The sequence below is a fragment of the Pantherophis guttatus genome, chromosome 13, assembly GCF_059756535.1.
Source record: "Pantherophis guttatus breed Tessera chromosome 13, ASM5975653v1, whole genome shotgun sequence".
NCBI classification, from domain to species: Eukaryota; Metazoa; Chordata; class Lepidosauria; order Squamata; family Colubridae; genus Pantherophis; species Pantherophis guttatus.
Window position 1 is genome coordinate 15,598,478 of NC_142075.1, and position 21,828 is coordinate 15,620,305.

The 21,828-nt window shown below is 42.5% G+C and overlaps 1 protein-coding gene across 5 annotated transcripts in view; it reads left to right on the forward strand.

The window, feature by feature from the left end:
- CEMIP (cell migration inducing hyaluronidase 1) overlaps positions 1-21,828 on the forward strand; it is a 153,523-nt gene that overhangs the window by 90,320 nt on the left and 41,375 nt on the right. For all 5 annotated transcript variants that reach the window (XM_087877924.1, XM_087877920.1, XM_087877923.1 and 2 more), the window contains 8 exons: positions 1,660-1,798; positions 3,101-3,337; positions 4,538-4,717; positions 11,417-11,487; positions 12,084-12,179; positions 14,734-14,852; positions 18,620-18,761; positions 19,680-19,871. In XM_087877924.1, coding sequence (XP_087734050.1) covers positions 1,660-1,798; positions 3,101-3,337; positions 4,538-4,717; positions 11,417-11,487; positions 12,084-12,179; positions 14,734-14,852; positions 18,620-18,761; positions 19,680-19,871 — 1,176 coding nt within the window. The remainder of the gene's footprint in view (positions 1-1,659; positions 1,799-3,100; positions 3,338-4,537; positions 4,718-11,416; positions 11,488-12,083; positions 12,180-14,733; positions 14,853-18,619; positions 18,762-19,679; positions 19,872-21,828) is intronic.

The window sequence follows — 21,828 nt, forward strand, 5'->3', positions numbered from 1 at the left end:
AGGCCAACCATGGATAAATCCAATAAAAGAAAAGTTTCAGAAGGAAAAAGAATGTTTAATTCAACTACATATGCTAGTTTTGTGGTTGCTCAAGAAATAGTCAGGCATGGGAAGGGTTTTGTGGCTCCCGGTGTTTTCTTTTCTGTGGAAAACGGGTCCAAATGGCTCTTTGAGTGTTTAAGGTTGCAGACCCCTGGTCTTGCAGAATAGAAGGATGTAAAACCTTTTTAGATCAGGGGTCCCAACCTGTAGGCTGCAGCCCACTAGTGGGCCGTAAGAGGTTTGCAACCGGGCTGTAGAAACAGCCAGGAGCACACATGCGTATGCTCACGCACTGCTCGCACAAGTGAGGATGTGTGTGTGCTTGAGCGATGAACAAGCCTGCGTGTGCACTCCATTGAAGTGAGCGTCAAAGATCTTCTTCAAATTGGCTGCTTTTTAATGGTCATTTTGCCCCAGCTGTGACTGAGTTATGGTTAATGCATTAAGAATTGTGGTCTGAGCTGAAGATAGTCAGGTATTTATCCTAGTGTTCTGCAGAAGTGAGAAAAATTGGCAAAATAAAATCAGCTTTCATTTGTTGTTGTTGTGTTTAAGAAAGTTCTGACTCTTATGGCGAACTACTGAAATATCAGATAATAAAGCTCAGTTTCCCAACAATCATGCTTAGGAGGAGCTATGCACTTCCAGAGAAACAAGGAAAAGCATTAGAATAGAATAGAATAGAATAGAATAGAATAGAATAGAATAGAATAGAATAGAATAGAATAGAATAGAATAGAATAGAATAGAATAACAGAGTTGGAAGGGACCTTGGAGGTCTTCTAGTCCAACCCCCTGCTTAGGCAGGAAACCCTACACCACTTCAGACAAATGATTATCCAACATCATCTTAAAAACTTCCAGTGTTGGAGCATTCACAACTTCTGGAGGCAAATTGTTCCACTGATTAATTGTTCTCACTGTCAGGAAATTTCTCCTTAGTTCTAAGTTGCTTCTCTCCTTGATGAGTTTCCACCCGTTGCTTCTTGTCCTGTCCTCAGGTGTTTTGGAGAATAGCTTGACTCCTTCTTCTTTGTGGCAGCCCCTGAGATATTGGAAGACTGCTATCATGTCTCCCCTAGTCCTTCTTTTCATTAAACTAGACATACCCAGTTCCAGCAACCGTTCTTCGTATGTTTTATCCTCCAGTCCCCTAATCATCTTTGTTGCTCTTCTCTGGACTCTTTCTAGAGTTTGCTGTTTAAAAATTTGCTCTTTTTAATTTCACAATTCTGCTCTATAACGTAGAAGTCTGATCAATCCACTTAGTTCACATTTTACCCGATCTGGATGATGAGTTCAAACTTGACGGTGAATTATCTGTGTCTGATACAGACAATAATCACCAAATGACAGTGCTAACCAAACTGATTTCTTTCCCCTTCTGAAAAAAAAAGAAAGACTTTTCTTTGCAGGGAATTTGTTTAGAGAGAATCCAGCAAGGAAGGGGGGAAATCAGAAGATTAAAAATATGCATTATCGACTTTGTTTATCATTTGCCTTCCTTCAAAAGAGGCACAACTGAGAAGTCCAATAATATAGAAGGAAAAATCGTAACTTTATGGTACAGTTTTAAATCAACCAACTTAAATACCCCTTTTGCTTCTCCTCTGTTAGGAAAACTAGTGATTAAAGATAACACAGCCCCCATTGTTTTACGCACTCGTCATATACGGATAGAAAATGATGGAGAACTACATATCGGGAGTGAGAATTGCCCTTTCCGGAGCAGTCTGACAATCATCTTATATGGACGGTATGTAATTAAACCGACCTCATCCATAATTTTGAAGATTAGCCCCACAAGGCTTTTTTTTTTTTCTTCTGGATGGACGGATGGAGGAGCAGAGATCTGGTACATTAGACATCAAAATTACTACAATGCACTGGGAAGAAGGATGCTTATGGGAGGATGCTTAATTTTGCAGACGTAACTCCAAGTCCAAAGTTGGACCCTGCGGAAATACGTAGAATGATTACAAATCAGAACTGATACCAACAAGAATAAAAATAGACTGAATTAAAGGTTATTAAGATAGGGACATGGTGGCTCAGTGGCTAGGATGCTGAGCTTGTCGATCGAAAGGTCGGCAGTTCAGTGGTTCGAATCCCTAGTGCTGCATAATGGGGTGAGCTCCTGTTACTGGTCCCAGTTTCTGCCAACCTAGCAGTTCGAAAGCACATAAAAAATGCAAGTAGAAAAATAGGGACCACCTTTGGTGGGGAAGGGAACAGCGTTCCATGTGCCTTTGGTGTTTAGTCATGCCAGCCACATGACCACTGAGATGTCTTCAGACAGCGCTGACTCTTCAGCTTTGAAACGGAGATGAGCACTGCCCCCTAGAGTCAGGAACGACTAGCACATATGTGCGAGGGCAACCTTTACCTTTATCTAAGATAGGATGCAATTGAAATTACCCAGGTTTTCTGGTAGAGAGTTTTAGTTTGAGGCCCCAATGGCAGGATATGGGTTAGATGTGACCCTATCATTGCCCAGACAAAATTCTGTTCTTATATGTTCCTAATCAACCCAACCCTCAGGTTATATTTGGAGACTTGATTACAAACTTTTGCAATTCTGAGATTGTAAAAGTGACTAATTGAGAATCGGAATGAGAATAGTACTTCCAAAGATATATCTTCAGGCACAAGTAGAACTGTCTAGAAGATTTCTTCAGATCTGGATCGTCTGACTAGGATCTGTTTGAATCTTTTTGCTACTTACTAGTTATCTAATAGTAGCTTCCCATGTTACGGAATTCTTGCTTCACAAATCCTGCTTCTTTTCATCCTGCCGAGTGAAAGAATTTCATGTTTCTGGTGCCCTTTCCTGTTTCTGCCGCAATGTAATAAATGGCCTTCCTTTATTTTTCTGATTTTATTGTTCTGCTGCTTTCAGAAAACATTTATTCATCAGTGAACCATCCTTTATTTGATGGTTTCAACTGATGGCTTTATAATACACTCTGTTTATTTTGGGGGGGGGGGCACTTCGACTATTGCTCTACAGCAATTCCCAAAGGTGAGAAATAAAATGCTATTCAAATTCACCCCACAGGGCTGATGATGGCAGCCAACCAGACAGTTACTTTGGGCGAAAGTTCATTGGCGTCATTGACGGCGGGACTCTTGAGGTTCACGGTGAGCGGAAGCTGTCCTGGACTTTCTTAAACAAGACTCTGAATCCAGGGGGATTGGAAGAAGGGGGCTATTACTTTGAACGAAGCTGGGGGCATCGTGGGATCATCGTCCATGTCATCGATCCCAAGACCGGAGCTGTCATCCATTCTGATCGGTGAGTCTAAGAGCTCAGACTCTTTCCCTGTTTCAGCCAATGTAAGCAAGCTTTTCTCTTTTCTTCTTTATATTGTTTTCCCGATGTCCAAAAACAAATGCTTAGCTCCTCTGACCTCACGCGCCAAACGGAATTGCAAAAACACCATTAATCAGTTGTGCTGTACTTCTTAAAGTACTAGCTGCCACAGATGCTAATACCGTATTTTTCGGAGTATAAGACGCACCTTTTTCCCCCCTAAAAGGGGGTGAAAATTTGGGTGCGTCTTATACACTGAATGTAGCCTCGCCCACCCACTGGCCTCCACCCTTTGGCCTCTGCCTCCCAGAAGTTTACCTCCTTGCACCAAGCAGCAAGAAGAAACAGCCCATTTCAGCTTCACCACAGCCTAATTAGCACAAGTTGATTGGATCGGCCTCCCGACTCTCAGCTGTTTTGCTCTCAGCTGTTTTGCGCAAGGTTAATGCTAATCAAGCTTAGTATGTTGGTCAAATTCACTGACTGTTTCTCTACCTGACATGGTCAAGGAGTTTTGTGCAAACACAGTTTGTGAATGCAGGATGCATTTAGATTTTAGATATTTAGATTTTGGAACGGGCTGCAGGTGAATATAGAAGTGGGGTGGAATGGGTGTGGTTTAGGCAGGGAGTATGGTTGGAGGTCAAAACCCACATTTTTTCTTAAACTTCATTCTGAAGTTGATTGCCCCTTCTACTTTATCAGGCTTAAAATTACAGTGTTTAACTTCCTGAAAATAGGCAGGAACAGAAGAGAGGGCTGTAGAATGCACCGAAAGCGGTTTGAGTGAGTTAGTTAATTACGGACTAGCCCAGCATCATAAAACGAATAAGCACTTCCAGTAGAATCATATATATCAACGATATGATCGTGAAAGAAGTGAAAGATATAAAAACTTGCAGCTAAAGGCTTAAAAGATAGAAAGGAAAGGAGGAATACATTTGGTTCCTGGGACCAAAGCTTGTACTCCTGTGACAGATATAATGGCAAGAAAAATCCACCTATAATGGGATGAGTGTGTGTTATCTGATTCCTGCAGGTCAATCTGTGTTCAGAGTTGGCTTCTCTTGAGTGTGCAAACAAGCATTGATGCTATCTTCTTCTTCGAGAGTGTCTGTGCATGAATCAACATGGCGAATGCAGATGTTTCTACATCTCACGTGTCCTTCTGTGTTTCTTCAGATTTGACACCTACAAACTCAAAAGCGAAAGCCTCCGCTTTGTGCAATATTTGAACGCTGTGGAAGATGGCATGATCTTGTCAGTCGCGGTCAATGACGAAGGCTCCAAGAATTTGGATGACTTGGCCAGGAAAGCAATGACCAAACTGGGCAGCAAGCATTTCCTCCACCTTGGCTTTAGGTAGGAGCCTGGCTTGCCAGGGTTACAACACAAAGTCCTTATTGTGCTTTTCCTGGATCTAAAATAATTCCACTTTCCCCCTCACCCTCTGCCCAAGAGGACAAACATCCCTCACAGTGATTTTCCCTCCTCTCCTCTTCCTTTTCATCTGAGAGTATTCAGAGGCCAAGGACATGGCTTGAGATGGCTTTTGTCCACACAGTTGGGTTGAAGGAATGCTTCAACATTGAATCAATCAGTGCAAAGTGGACTAATGACCTCTATTCAGAGATAGAGTAGAAATACTCTATGCAGAAGGTCCCAGGTTCAATCCCTGGATATTTCCACAGAAGGCTGTAAAAATCCTCCAAGATCTTGTAGAGCAGTTGTGGGGTTCTACAAGAAAGCATTAATGGCCATGGGTATTGATGCATCCAATGACTGTATGCTTTGCCTCCCTAGGAATCCTGCTTTACCTGATGATTAGTAAGATTCTTTTAACTCAAAGATATGAAGCAGGAAGTTTGCACATTGCAAAGGAAAACATTAACATATAGCATCATCTTGATGCATATAATAGTGTCTTCAAGCTTTAGAGGGACATTTTTGGAAAACAGAAATTAGAGTGGTTGCATCTCATAGTTTCTTTTGGAAACCTGCCCAGTTGTCCAAAATAAGGCCACAGTAGTAGTTCTCCTGGAGCAGAAGCCCTTGGGCTGGCAAAGCTTAAAGGGAGTCACTTTACCAGTTTCTGTAATGGTATGTGAGAATGACCTTCAGGGACAGAAAGAAGAGCCAGGGGGAACAGTCAGATAAGAGGCTGCTGAGCCTGCAGAAGGAATGGGACCCTCCCTAATTTCTTGGGTTGTAAAGGCGACGGGGGAAAAGTATACTTTTAGACTTGCAAAGATTCAATTCATGTAGAATTGGTTCATCTGGGCATGCTTCCAGCCTGGACTACCTCACAGGCTGACAGTTTTCTTTTCACCATTTGGCGAGAGATGTATAGTTCATTCTGCATTTGTTATTGTTGTTAGTTGTGAAGTCATGTCCGACTCATTGCGACTCCATGAACAATGTTCCTCCAGGCCTTCCTGTTCTCTACCATCCTCTGGAGTCCATTTAACCTCATGCCTACTGCTTCAGTGACTCCATCCAGCCACCTCGTTCTCTGTCGTCCCCTTTTTCTTTTGCCCTCCATTGTTCCCAGCATTAGGCTCTTCTCCAGTGAGTCCTTCCTTCTCATTAGGTGGCCAAAGCATTTGAGTTTCCTCTTCAAGATCTGGCCTTCTAAAGAGCAGTCAGGATTGATCTCCTCTAGGACTGACCGGTTGGATCGCCTTGCAGTCCAAGGGACTCGCAGGAGTCTTCTCCAGCACCAGTTCAAAGGCCTCAATTCTTTGGCGCTCAGCCTTCCTTATGGTCCAACTTTCACAGCCATACATTGCAAGTGGGAAAACCATAGCCTTGACTATACACACTTTTGTTGGCAGGGTGATATTCTCTGCTCTTTAGTATGCTGTCTAACTTTGCGATAGCTTTCCTCCCCAGGAGCAAGCGTCTTTTAATTTCTTGGCTGCAGTCCCCATCTGCTGTAGGATCTCAAAATTCCTAACCAAAGAAAGGTTGCCTTTTCCTTACGGATACAGTGATGAATCTGTGGTCTCACTCAATATGAAGCCACTTCTGGTGGCGGATTCCACCAGAGTGCCAATTCCTTGTCCTTTATCATCCCTCTCCCCCCCAAAAAACCCAACTGCAGGAATTCTGACCCAATTTACACTCCAAAGACTGAGTAATCTTGATTAAACCAACCACCCTAAACTTCCCAGACTGGTCTTTTTGTTATGAGAAAAACAAGCTGCAATCTTCAGGAAGCACTTACCTGGCAGTCGGCTTGCCTGCCTTATTTATGAATAAGCCTGGAGAAAATTGCCTCACAAGCAATTGCACTACCTGTGGTTCCTCACTTTGTTTTGGAGTTTGTGTGGGGTGTGTGTGTGTTTGTGATATCCTGCCTTTTGTGGAGGCGGCATAAATAGCACTCCCTGCTCCATTGTTTCCCCAGAAATCCTCACCCTGTCAGGTAGGTTTGGGTGAGAGCAACTCTGACTGGCTTGAAGTGACTCAGGGAGTTTCTGTGGCCAAAGGTGGACTTGAACCTGGGACTCCTACTCCATCACTTTAGCCGAGCGGTTCCCAACGTGGGGCCCATGCCCCACAGAGGGGCAATTTCAGTGGTGAAATTCATTTTTTTTTACTACCGGTTCTGTGGGCATGGCTTGATGGGCGTGGTGTGGCTTGGTGGGCGTGGCTTGGTGGGCATGGCAGGGGAAGGATACTGCAAAATCCCCATTCCCACCCCATTCTGGGACCAGCCAGAGGTGGTATTTGCCGGTTCTCTGAACTACTCAAAATTTCCGCTACCGGTTCTCCAGAACCTGTCAGAACCTGCTAGATTTCACCCCTGGGTAATTTGATTTTTTTAAATTAATTTTTTTCTTTCACATACATATTTTATGAACAGAGTATTGATTGATGAAGAAATAAGATAATTAATTGAAGTAATGCTAAGGAATTAGGATTTGAAGGGCGGATGGTGATATTGTTTATAGGAGTTCACTTTTTGAATAGTAAGAATTATATATCATGGGTGGGAGGGGGGGCATCAGGATTTTAGAGATGCTTAGGTGGGGCATGGCCAAAAAAAGGTTGGGAACACTGCCTCTCCAGCGTGTGTGTGTGTGTTTGTGTTTTAGAATGTATTCTTAGCTGATCTAGTTCTGTCAACTATTTGTGGTTGGGTTTGATGTTTGCAGGCATGGAAGCAAATCCCCTTTCCCCCAGCCTTCTAGGAGGCTGACATGCAGTTTTTTTCTACTTCTCCATCCCACTCATCTGAACACCATTCGTAGTCTTTCCAAATTCCTTTTCCTCATGGCATGCCCAAAATCCTATCCAGAAGCTTTCTCTCTCTCTCTCTCTCTCTCTCTCTCTCTCTCTCTCTCTCTCTCTCTCTCTCTCTCCCTCCCTCCCTCCCTCCCTCCCTCCCTCCGTCTCTCTCTCCACCTCTTTTCCTGCTCTGGAATAGCACTTCAAGCACCTCCTCCTGGGATTTTTATTGCTCAGAATTGTTCTAATTAGGCATCCCTCATCTTGGGCAGCCTTCACAGTTTTTGATTGAAACCAAAACCGTGATTGCCGTTTTGAGAAAACGGCGTTCTTTAACCCTGTCCAATATCTGTACCTTGAAGACAAGAAATCGAGACAATTCCAGGCAGAGTGACAAATTCTCTCCCGTCTGCCAATTTGTCAAGTGCAAACATATTTTTTTGCTTTAGGCCACTCTAGTCGTTGCTGTAGCTCTCCCTGGGTTTCTGCCATCGTCCTCTTGCTCTCGCTGCAGTCTGGGCTTAACCATTGGTGAACCTTCCCTGCCATTGGTGGTTTCAATTAGTGGTTTTTCTCATTGGATGGGGTTTAGCAAGAGGTTCCCCGGGGCCCCCCACAATTCCAAGCACTTTCTCCCATTTTCTCTCCTCATCAATCCTTCCCTGTTCTCGGTCTCTGTCATTTTAATTTTTTTTTAAAGTAACATGTAGTTCTCCAGCCAAATGGAGAACAGCCAGCAGTGTACTGCCAGTTGCTTAACGATTGTCTGTCTTTTACTGTCCAAGGCAGACAGTAAAAATGGGTGGCTTGTGTCGATCAGCTGTTTGACTTTATTGTGCATTCAGAGATGCCTTACGGAAGGCAACTATAAATAGAAGAACCTTTGGCCAACTTTGCTTGACCTAGCGATGAAAAAGGAGGGTGTAAACTGCTGTAGATATAAAGGGAGGTGAAACTTCTCCATGTCAGACCTTGATCCCGATGGCTAGGCAGTTGGCATCTCTGTCTAGAATCCAATTCAAATGTTAGGTGGGAGAGATCAGGGCCACATAGGACATTCTAAATTAAAGTGATTTATTGCTTGTCGTTCCTATGCATGGGAATCTATACAACTAACGGTTAGCACTATCTTGGCATAAGATCAGGTTAAGAGAATTCAATAGGAGGTTGGACTTAAGTCTGTCTGTGGCTACATAGAGTCTCCAGGCTGATTCCTCTTTTGGCTCCGTCCCAGACTTTATCAATGTTTCTCCTACATCCACCCTTCCTGAAGAAAAGTGTTGTTTGAATCATCCACAGGCAATATTACTGGACAGATTCTGCTTGGGCAGTCCCAAATGAGAATGGACGCTGAAGAATAGAATAGAATAGAATAGAATAGAATAGAATAGAATAGAATAGAATAGAATAGAATAGAATAGAATAGAATAGAATAGAATAGAATAGAATAGAATGGGACATTGGAGGTCTTCTAGTCCAGCCCCCTGCTCAAGCAGGAAACCCTATACTATTTCAGGCAAATGGTTGTCAAATCTCTTCTTAAAAACTTCCAGTGTTGGAGAATTTACAACTTCTGGAGGCAAGTTGTTCCACTGATTAATTGTTCTAACTGTCAGGAAATTTCTCCTTAGTTCTAGATTGCTTCTCTCCTTGATTAGTTTCCACCCGTTGCTTCTTCTCCTGCCCTCAGGTGCTTTGGGGAATAGCTTGACTGCCTCTTCTTTGTGGCAGGCCCTCAAATATCGGAACACTGCTATCATGTCACCCCTGGTCCTTTTTTTCATTAAACTAGACATACAGAGGTGTCCTTTTCACATCCATTGAATCGTGATTCTCTCCCGATTACTTATTTATTTCTCTTAAAATCTGCAGGAAAATATGCATAACATAAATTAAGACACTAATTCAGGGGTCGGCAACCTTAAACACTCAAAGAGCCACAAATGCCCTAACCAGAAGCCCCCCTGTTCAATTCTGGAGCCAACCGGAAGTCCGGTTCCCCCCACCACAGAGTCTCCTCCTAGCACGGTGTCCTTTTTCCTCTACCTCTCCTAAATAAAGCCCTATCAATTGTGGAGCTGACTGGCAACAGGGAGCCGCAACAGAGAGATGAAAGAGCCACATGCGGCTCCAGAGCCGCAGGTTGCTGACCCCTGCACTAAGACATTAAGACACTAAGACAAAGGCTGAGACTGAGACTAAGACTAAGATAAGACTTGAGCTGGATCATCCATCTATGCTGTTCTAGTATCGGCAGAGATGATGTCCTGCTATGTCTCCCATTGCATTGGGTTGTTCTATTCAATAAGTCACCTTCTCTCTACAGTGAGCAGGCCAAACTGCCTCTCAAAATCAAGAAACAGCCACATGCAGATTTCAGTCTTTTCCTTCTCAATCAACCCTCTTATAGTAAAAAAGACAGACTTTGGCTCTTTTCTTTTCCGGCAGCATTGGGCAAAAAAGTGGCCTTCTAACCTACTTTAAGGATGATGAATAAACAGCCAATTTGGAGTCAAGAATGCAGCGAGTGGAATCTAGCACCATTCTAACCACACAGAGAAGCGAATTTAAATACGGCAATGATGGAAAGTTCTGTAAACATTATGCTCAATAATGTGTCCCTTTTAGTCTGATTTCTTTTTAAACTTTTGAATCCCAGTTAGAATCCTGTAGGCTGTGTTGAATTTCCCACCAGGCCCTTCTCATTTGGTAGTGACCAATGCCATTAATTCATGAAGTCGTTGCTTGGAACAGTAGGGCAAACTCGGTTAGGACAGAGAATTTCCAGTTCTTCTTGTTTATGTCTGGTTATTTTCCCCCCTCCCCCAATCTGTGTCCTCTTGCTCGTGTTCTTAGTGGCTTCTGCAACTGTCTGGTTTGAAAAGTTAATAGCAAAAAATAATATATTAAGAAGAAGAAAAAAAAAACCACATGCACATATTACTCATCGAGATTTCAGAAGGATCTATAAACACCACTGCTAACTTTTCAGAGTTCTGTGAATTCAAGGCAGACTCATATTTATTAAAAACACACAGAGACATATTTAGTCAATTAATCAATAAAATGAATCCACCTATAAATTCCCTACAATTACCCTCTTTGTATTCTGCTTTATTCATCTGCCTAGTCATGATTCTTCCAGAGAGTGGAATTAACAGCCAGATATTTTCAGTTCATTGAAAGGCATTTCTAAGAATTCGGCATTTCTGATCTCTGCAAAAGCTAGTTCTTTATAGTTTGATCTCTAATGGGATTCCTCTGAAGAAGTTCTGAGAACTTTCTTATTCATAGCTGGAGTTTTGTCAACTTGGAAATGGCCGAGTTTTATGATGTTAGGCGTTTGCTCGATGGGAATCCTTAGAGTCATAATTCTTCGCTTTGTTTCCAGCCGAAGGAAATAAATTCATTAAGATAAGCAAAGGTTTTCTAGCTTTATAACTGTCCTTGGAAAAAACATGTTTGTGTGTGAATAAGTGCAGAGGCACCATTGACTTTAGCCAGGTTGAAGTTAGCGAGACTTGGGAAGTCAAAAACACATTGCAACAGAAGGCAGTGGCAAGCTACGTCCATCCAGCTGCCAGGAAAACAGCTGGATGCAGGCACCAGGAGTCTAGCTTTACTCATGAACTTTTTTAAAAAAAAATCTCAGAGTTTAGTCTGTCTGGGGAGCTGTGAAAAGAGAACAAAACAAGCCATATTCCAAAAAGATGCATGTGTGTCTTACAAAGAAGTAATACTGAGTTTCTGTGTTGTAAGATGCATGTATTTCTTGCAAAAGAGTAATTGCTAAGTTGCGTGTGTTGTTGTTGTTTTTTAATTCCCCAGGCATCCCTGGAGCTTCATTACTGTCAAAGGAAAACCTTTGTCATCTGTGGAAGATCATGTTGAATATCAAGGTAATCATCAAGATATATATGGTCATTAGAATAATGGCAGCTAAATTATATTGAGTGGCATTTTGACATAAGGCATTGGGCTACGTCAGGCATGATTTGAGGTCAGGTCTTATGTTGTCTGGGCATGGAGAACTTCCATTGGTTTTTTCCAGCCTTGTTGACTTTTAGATGGATGGGCTTCATGTCTCAAAATTCAGGCTGATCATTCTAAGAATAAAAGGCTATAGTTTTTAAACAGAGCCCAAATTCAGGAAGGATTGTGTCACCATATTTCTTGAGCGTGTAAAATTTGAAAGATGTGGGAAAATATAAGTAATTTATATTCCTTCCCCCTTGTCTTTCTGCTGAATTTGCAGGCTGACAATCAATTTTGCTTAAGAGATGGATATAAACAATCGTGTCAATGTTGAGCACTTGCATTTAAAACTCTGCAGGTCCCTTTCATATATGTGTTCTAAATCTTCCAAAGAAATATAACAACTGAACTGTTGACAGCTTCTCCGTAACCAACTGCAGCTTTGGGGATTGCTAGGAAGTTCTTCTCTTGCTTCCCTTTTATTTTTTATTTATTTTTTATTTTTTTATTTTTTTTGCAGGACGCAAAGGTTCAGCTCTTGCCAAAGTATTCAAATTGTTCCAGGCTGAAAACGGAGAACGTTTCAATGTGTCTTCAACCAGTGAATGGGTTCAAGGTGAGGCTTTTCTTCTTTGGAGCAAGTTTGCAATGCAGTTCCCGGTGCAGTTGGAAATATTCCTCAACCCCAACATACAAAAAATAATCTAAGGCTGAACTACAACTCCCAATATAAAATAATAAATAAATAAATAAATAAACAAACAAACTTTATTGTCATTGTATGTGTATACACAGTATACCCGTACAACGAAATTCACTTAACACCCAAAGACCAGGTCCAACACACATAACAATCCCCAAACACACACACACACACCACAATTTCCCCGCCCCTAAACCACCCAAACATCCACACAACAGACCAAGTAATGCTGTCCTACAGCTCACTGATGGTGGCCCTTTAGTTCATTGTTGAGTGCAATTATAGCTCTGGGATAAAAATGATTCAGAAAACGTGTGGTCCAAGTTTTAATTGTTCTGTACCTTCTGCCAGAAGGCAACAGTCCAAAAAGATTGTAAGCAGGATGGGAAGAGTCTCTGAGAATGTTATGCAACTTTCTCAAACAGCAAGATTCGAAGATGTTGTCCAGAGCTGGTAGCTGGAGTCTGATAATATTCTGGGCAGTTTTAATGGTTCTCTGTAGAGCTCAGCATTGGCCCTGATGTGTGCAGCATATCAGGGCCAATCCCTGAATTTCCATCTTTTGGTCCCAGAGTAGACAGGGGCATTACAAACTCTTTTGATGCTGCATAAAGGAACGGATAGCTTTGTTTCATCACAGCCAGGCCAGTGATGACCATCTAGTGACACACTGACTATAGGACAGTGATGGCTAATCTTTTTTCCCTCGGGTGCCAAAAGCGTGTGTGTGTGTGCTATCGCGTGCGTCTGTACCCACACTCATAATGCAATGCCCCCCATGCACACCCACTCCCCTGTGCATGCACGCACAATGCCCCCCATGCTGCACTGCCCCCCTGCACAGGCACGTGCGACCCCCCCCCCATGCTACCCCATTTTCGCCCTCCCGGAGCCTCCGCACGAGCCCTGTACTTACCTGGCATCCAAAATGGGCCACGTGGAGATTCCTGGGAGGGGTGGGGCTGCAGGGGCATGTGTGCGCATCACCCTCATGCACGGCAGAGACCCGGAAATCAGCTGGCCGGTGGGAGGCGCAGGGGCATGCGGGGTGGAGCTGATTTAGGGTGACAGCTCACGTGCCTGTAGAAATGGCTCGCCATCACGGCTGTGGGAAATGGCAATAGCACTTAGACTTATATACTGCTTCACAATGCTTTACAGCCCTCTCTAAGTGGTTTACAGAGTCAGCCTATTGCCTCCAACAATCTGGGTCCTCATTTTACCAACCTCGGAAGGATGGAAGAATGAGTCAACATTGAGTCAGTCAGGATCAAACTGCTGGCAGTTGGCAGAGTTAGCCTACAATGTTGCATTCTAACACGGTGCCAACATGGTTCAGGCAGCCCTCCAGCACCCATTTGTAGCACCCCCACAGAGAAAATAATTAAATTTGGAGATAAATTTAAATATGCATAGTAGCAATTGGCCTCAAGACAAATTCCCTCCTCCCTCCAAACACATCCAGTTTGCTTCTAGTGGCATGACCACATGGTCTTCTGCAGTCCTTCAGAAACTTGAGATGTTCCTCCAATCTCTCATAAGTTGTCCACTTTGCCCATACTAACCTTTGTCCATTTTGTCATGAGAGCCCTATTTTGTGACCTGTAGAAGCATTTGAAATAAACATAATTGAAGAAAAGAATATCTCTGATTGGCTAAAACACTCGTATTAATCTTTATTTAGTTATATTTAGTCAAACTATTTACTAAGTCTGCACTACTATTAATCTTCTCCTCGTTCCCACCACCCATCTCCTTCTACTTATGACTGTATGACTGTAACTTTGTTGCTTGTATCCTTACGATTTATATTGATATTGTTTCCTGATTGCTTATTTGTACCCTATGACTATCATTAAGTGTTGTACCTTAGGATTCTTGATGAACGTATCTTTTATTTTACGTACACTGAGAGCATATGCACCAAGACAAATTCCTTGTGTGTCCAATCACACTTGGCCAATAAAGAATTCTGTTCTGTTCTGTTCTATTCTTCATTCCAATATTTATTCTATTCTATTCTATTCTATTCTATTCTATTCTATTCTATTCTATTCTATTCTATTCTATTCTATTCTATTTTCTGTTCTATTCTATTCTATTCTATATTGTAATTAGAATCTCTGCAATATTATACTTTGAAATCTACAAGTAAACCATAAACGTTCCATCATGGACCCATTTATTTTGGTTTTGCCACGTCTCTTCTTCTCCAGCCTGTCTTTCAAAGGTCAAATATGTCCCATGGAAAGATTGGTTTCTCCTTTCATCATTAGCCTGATGTCCTTTGGGACACCTAACATCTGATGACCTGGAGAAAACACCAGGAGTGGGTAGCTTTTAAACAGATTTGCTAACATTTTTTTGGCACCGAGATTTAATGGAGCAGCACATTTTTCCAGCATTCGTTAAGGCCTGTTGTGTCCAAAATGACCTTAATTTGAGTTGTTTCCTTTTTTCCCCCCAGATGTTGAGTGGACTCAGTGGTTTGAGAAGCCAAAAATATCAAAATCCAAAGATGGAGAGAGACTCTCAGACTTAAGAGCTGCTCACCCAGAAATCTGCGATCATCCTGTGGATCTCCAGGTATGTCATATGTAGTAATCATCCTCTATCGTAGGGGGCCTTCAAAGTTGGCAAAATTAAGACTTGTGGACTTCAACTCCCAGAATTCCCCAGCCAGCCATATTGAAGTTGAAGTTCACAAGTCTTAAAGTTGCCAAGTTTACCTTAAAGTTGCTCTAACATTGTACCTGTTTTCCATAATTTGGTCCTCTCTTGTATTGCAAGTGATGGAAGCTTTGTTGATGATAGATTATTAATTTTTTTGGCTGATAGATAGTGGGTCTCTCTCCGGATAGAAATGAGAGAGAAATTTGCATGGTTTGCATTTGAAATCAAGTGTAATGAGGCATGAATGAATATGCGAAGCAAAACTTAAGCCTCATTTGAAAGTCACATTTCACCATTTTTCAACCCAATTTTCACTTTTCTTCTTAGAGAAACATCTCTAATATTCAAAATCTATATTTTTCAGGAAAAGGCGGTACTCAAATGCATATTGCTAGGGGGAAACGTCTTACAAAATTTTCCATGACAAAATTTCAAGTAAAAAGAATTGGAGAAATGACCCCTTAAACATACATGAACTTTATTTTAAAAAAAATAAATACAGTAGAATTCAACTTAATGGATCTGAAAAAAAAAAATGAAAAATGGGAAGACATTAAAAGCCACCCATCTGTACTTTCCAGTTGGCATTACCTGCGGGTCCAATCATTGTGTAATAAACTGGAAAATAGAAATAATTTCTTTTGAAGTTGATGGGACCTTTGGGCTTTGCGATGGACTGCCTTCTGCTCAATATTGGCACAGTGTATTGTTTTGCTCAGGTTGGTGTGTGTGAGATGAGTGGTGTAGAGCCAACATGAAAACACGTAAGAATGATGGATCCCAGCTTTTTGTGCCGTGATTGAAATTTGCTGTTTCAGAATAATAAAATAACAGAATTGGAAGAGACTTTGGAGGCCTTCTAGTCCAACCCCTTGTTCAAGCAGGAGACCCTACACCATTTCAGACAAATGACTGTCTAAACTTTCACCCTACAATATTTCATCCTACAGCTCAAGTGCCAATGCAGCCTGTACATAGAACACAGAATATAGAATAATAGAGTTGGAAGGGACCTCGGGGGTCTTCTAGTCCAACCGCCGGCTTGAGCAGGAGACTCTATGTCATTTCAGACAAATGGCTGTCCAGTCTCTTTTTGAAAGCTTTCAGTGATGGAACCACCCACAACTTCTGAAGGCAAGCTAAAATCCATTGGTTGATTGCTCTCACCGTTAGGAAATTTCTCTTTAGTTCTAGGTTGCTTCTCTCCCTGGTTAGTTTGCAACCATTATTTCTTGTCTTGCCTTCTGGTGCTTTGGAAAATAACTTGATCCCCCTCGTTTATGTAGGAGCCCCTCAAATATTGGATCAGTGCTAGTCCTCCTTTTCTCTAGACTAGCTGTACCCAATTCCTGTAACCGTTCTTCATACCTTTTAGCCTCCAGCCCCCTAATCATTTTTGTTTGCTCTTCTCTGCACTCTTTCCAAAATCTCAACTTCTTTTTTATGTTGTGCAAACACTTCCTTTACTCAAGTGACACTTTTAACAGTTGAAAATCCCTCTCCCCCAAACTATTATTTTGAGAGAGAGAGAGAGAGAGAGAGAGAGAGAGAGAGAGAGAGAGAGAGAGAGAGAGAGAGAGAGAGAGATCTTCATTAAATATCTAATTTTTAGTGGAACAAGGAAGAAGGCAATGCGAGCAACATAGGACTCACTCTTTAGACCCTGGCTGCCATGTCTGATATTGATAATCTCTCTGTTTTGAAAAACCAACTAATTAAGAAAATTCCATTCTTCTGTCACGGATGGATCAGAAGCCATCAGGCTGCCAATCATAACAAATAATCCCACCATAAACCATTTCATAATGATTTATCATCGTTTAAGAACGATGAGTCAAGTAATCTGCCCTGTTCCAAAACCACTCCAAAGTTTTCAGAGATTTCCGCGAAGAACTTGGCACCGCTCAATAAAGTAAAGCAAATTCTTTAATACACCCCTGAGGGATGACACTTGAAAGAAGAGATTTGCCTCAAGCCATCAAAAGAGCCGTGGCCCACGGATTATTTTCATAGAGAGCAACCTGCTGCTTGTTATGTTGGACTCGCTCCTGGATAAACCTGGAATAGATGGTTATTCTGTCAGAATTGTTATGCTCTGCCTTCTTGCTGAGTTGTCTTCAGCACGTGGCTTTCAATCTGGGTGTCATTAGGCCTTTGAAACAAGTGGCAGCATGAAACCAAAAGACATTTGAGTCTATCAGGGCATTGGAGTCAAGAGATACTTGGATCAACATCTATGTTTTAAAAAAAAGAATTACAGATAGTCCTCGACTCTTAACCATAATTGAGCCCAAAATTTATGCTGCTAAGTGAGATATTTGTTAAGTGAGTTTTGCCCCTGTTTTACGACTTTTCTTGCCACAGTTGTTAAGTGAATCATTGTGTCAGGGTTCCAAGTAACACCCCCAACAAAATCAAACACACTGCAGTTGTTAAATTAATAACCCAGTTATTCATTAAATCTGGCTTTCCCCCTTGACTTTATTTGCTAGAAGGTCGCAAAAAGATGTTCACACAATCCAGGGACACTGCAACTGTCAAAAATATGAATAAGTTGCCAAGCAGCCAAATCTTGGTCAGGTGACCATGAGGATGCTGCCATGGTCATAAGTGCGAAAAATGGTCGCAAGTCCCTTTTTTCAGTGACATGGTACCGTGTTTCCTCGAAAATAAGACCCTGTCTTATATTTTTTTGAACCCTGAACAGAGGTGGGTTTCAGCAGGTTCTGACCAGTTCTGAAATACGAAAGCTCCAACATTGGAAGTTTTTAAGAAGATGTTGGATAACCATTTGTCCGAAGTGGTGTAGGGTTTCCTGCCTAAGCAGGGGGTTGGACTAGAAGACCTCCAAGGTCCCTTCCTACTCTGTTATTCTATTCTATAAGAAATAACTTATTCCCTGCCTTGAATTATTTATAAAAATAATAAAGGCTGGATAAAAAAAATCAAATCGATAAACAAAAGATAAAAGTCTTCACTGCAGGCAGATTATTTCTATATCAACTTAAAATAGAAATCTTGCAATATATTGAAAGAACCTGGGGCAATGAAAAGGCCTTTGGTTTGGGGTGAAAAACAGAAAAAGTCGGTGGCAGAACAAAAAAATTCTCTCGTTCAGAAGAGCATTTGGGGGCCACCAGTAAAAAACAAAAAAAAAAAAAAACACATCCATTTTAAGTGTAAGGAACTTGCCTTGGAATGTTCTAGAGCAGGAGTCTCCAACCTTGGCAACTTTAAGACTTGTAGACTTCAACTTCTGGGCGTTGAAGTCCACAAGTCTTAAAGTTGCCAAGGTTGGAGACCTCTGCTCTAGAGGCCAAAGCATCTAATGATGATCTTAAGATGGAGACATGAATGGGGTTTTCCACAACCGTGGTCCAAAGCCAAGAACTGCTTGATGGGCTCATATGATGACCTCAGAGACCTGGGGGACCCAGTGGAGGTCATGGAAAATATGAATTCTGTGTTGGTCATGGTGCTTTGAGTTGCCTCCGAGGTAAAATCCTCTTCCTCTGGCTCAACTCACTGCCATGATTTAGATAAGAAAGTTACCAGGCAGGAAAATGCTTGTTTTTCTCCTTCTCACAAGTGTTGCTAAGCCTATGGTTCTGGTTGTTGTTGTACGAGCTGTTATTCTTGATAATCATACGCTTGGCAATTATTGTGTTTGCTCCTCCCAGGCGGTCACACTTGAGGGAACGAAACTGGCAACTGAGGTCCTATACAAAAAAGGCCATGATTATAGGTTTTTTTGCCGTGGCCCAGAGCAGACGGAGAAAGGCTGTCATAACTACAGAGTGCGCTTCTTATGTGGCCAACCTGGTAGGTGACTCATTCTTGAAAGCTGAGCACAGTATAATTGGGAGGAAACTATTCTGAAATTTGCTCTACTGATCTATATATTTTGAAGGCAGCAAGATTTTACCTCAGAGACTTAAGTAGAAACGTAGATTATTATTATTATTATTTTTGCACGAGTCTAAAACTTTTGGGGTTTCCTGCAGCCGCTTCTGTCCCACGAACGCTTTCTATTTCCAACTTGGCTTTCCATTCTCTGTATCGGGTTACTAGTCCTCATGCAGCTGTTGAAGTACGGAGCATATAAGGCCTGACTCTAAAAGGATACGGAACACGACAGAGTTCTGGGATGGCACAAAGGGCTAAACTATGGGTGCATTTGATTTTTTTTTCTTTAGAAAAAAACTGCAAATGGAAAGCAAGTACAGCAAGGTGAAGTTTATGTTCAAGTCTCTTTCCCTGTCAGGCTAGCTTTCTACTTGCATGGAATATTTTTCTTCTGGGCATTTTGTTTTCTATGAATGGCACTCAACGGGCTACCTCTCCACACCAGAGGCCCTTCTGCTTCCTAGGGAGGTTGAATGGAAGACAGGGCAACCTTACACTGTTTTCCATGGCGGTGGCTATATGCAAACTCTGTGTGTGTATAAATAACAAAAATAACGACAACAACTTCCTGATTATAATCATCAGCTCTATGTGGTAGATTGTACCTAAATAACAACAACAGCGTAGGTGCTACTTACTGTGCTTCCTGAATAAGAGGAAGACACACAAACTCAGCTTGTGGTTGACAACAGCTGTCTGATCTTTCCAAAACCCTTGTTTTATGAGTAAGAAACATGTTTGGGGTCCTGGAGAATTGGAGAACGAGAACATGAGATGTTCCTCTGCGCTTCCTACCCTCACTCACTTCCCCCCCCCTCCTTGTTGGCTTTTCAGCAAGACCCAAGCTTACCATGCAGGTAGATACCAACGTGAACAGTACAATCCTGAGATTGGCTGACAACGTGCAGTCGTGGAAGGTGGGAGACAAAATCGTGGTGGCCAGCACGGACTACTCCATGCACCAAGCTGAAGAGTTTGAGATCTTGCCCTGCAGAGCCTGTAAGCCCAACGAAGTCAAAGTGGCAGGTAAGTCTGAATGGCTCGTGCGTTGAAGGAGAGCGAATGTCGTGTGTTTGAGTGGGTATTTTTGGGGCTGAGAGTATTACTAAATATTAAGTTACATAGCTGATCTCTTGTCCTCAACGTGCAATAGCAATAACACTTAGAGTTATATATCACCCCATAGTGCTTTATAGCAGGGGTCTCCAACCCCCAGTCTGCAGACCAGCATTGGTTCGTAGCATGCCAGAAACCAGTCTGTGCAAACAAGTGAAGCCCCATCTGTGGGATGCAGGCAGCACACAAAACAATGTCTTCTCCTGTTCTGCCCCAGCTACGGACCCCAAAGAACGCAGCACACACAAAGTCTGTACAAACTTTAGTTTACTAAATTAAATCAGTATTTTTTTCAAACAAAGACTGTTAATTAACTTTCTTAACAGCCTACAAGAATCCAAAGAATAAATAATTGCAATCTTACTATGGTTGGCAGAAAGCCCAGAAGCAATTTGCAGAGAACTAAGATCAAGACGCGAAGGAGAGTGAACGAAGTTGTTCCCTGCAAATTGCCTCAGTTGTCGTCCTTCCTTAAATAGGCTAAGGGAGTGGCCAATTAGCCAATTAGGAGGTCTCTTGAGGAGACCTCCTCCTGAGGAGCCACTCCTGCCTTTTGGCAGCTCTGCGCGCCTGTGCATCAAGAAGAGGCTCTTCCTCTTCTTCCTCTTCACTTATGGAAGCTTCTGAAGGTTTTGAAGGCCCTGGCTGAATCCCCGCCTTTGGCACCACATCTTCTCCAGCCTCCTCATTGTCCAACTCGAGTGCCAGCTACACAGGCTGCTGGTGCAGCACTACACCAGCCTCCTCGCTGTCGGAATCAGCTACTAGCTGCACAGGCCACTGACGGGCCACAACACCTCCAGTCCACAGAAAAACCTTTCTTCACAAAACTGGTTTGTTGGGGCCAAAAGGTTGGGGACCACTGCTTTATAGCACCCTCTGGGTGGTTTACAGAGAATCAGCCTATGGCCCCCAACAATCTGGGTCCTCATTTTACCGACCTCGGAAGAATGGAAAGCTGAGTCAACTTTGAGCCGGTCAGGATCGAACTGCTGGCAGTGGGCAAAGTTAGCCTACAATCCTGCATTCTAACCATTTTACCATCACGGCTCTTACAAGCACAATTGGGATCAGAGTTTCCATGGCTGAGCAGTTCTTAGGTGAGTCACACCTGATTTTATCACCTCCTTTGCTATGGTTAAGTGAATCACAGAAGTTGTTTAGCAAATCATGTTTTTGTTAAGGGGGTCCGTCTTCCCCCGCTGACTTTGCTTGTGGGAAGGTTGCGATCACATGACCCCAGGATGCTGGTTGTTGCCAAGCACCCGGATTTTGATCACGTGACCATGGGGATGCTCCAAGAGTCATAAATGCGGGGACAGGTCGCAAGTCCATTTTTTTCCAGTGCCATTGTAAATTCAGATAGCTGCTCAATAGATGGTTCTTAGTCAAGGACCACCTCACAAAACACGTAAATTGTCCATTTCTTTTTGGTTCTGTGCAAACATGTTTTGAAGAGAGGAAAAAAGGGGGAAAAAAAATAAGATGAGTGGCAGTGGAATGAACCATGCAAGAAGTTGGAGTTGGAGTTCAGAAGTCCATGTAGATATAAATTCCCATGCCAGGCAAATGGGTAAAAGGAAATACCTCCCTTATTTGAGATATTTCAGTTTTCCTATCTGCATGAGATTTGGGTTTTCCTGCCATGAGTGAGCTCTGAGATTTCCCCCCCCCCCCCACTTTCTGTGAAGGATTCAATGCTTTTGATGCTTTACATCCGGACTTTGCTGAATTGAGACTCAGAGCAAAAGCAGACAAAGGGCTACAGAAAAGCAGGAAGGGTGGATCTGGGAAAGGGAGATCAAACAGAACCTAAAATCCCAGCCATTATCTTCAGATTTGTAACTACTTGGAGGTGAGGCTGCTT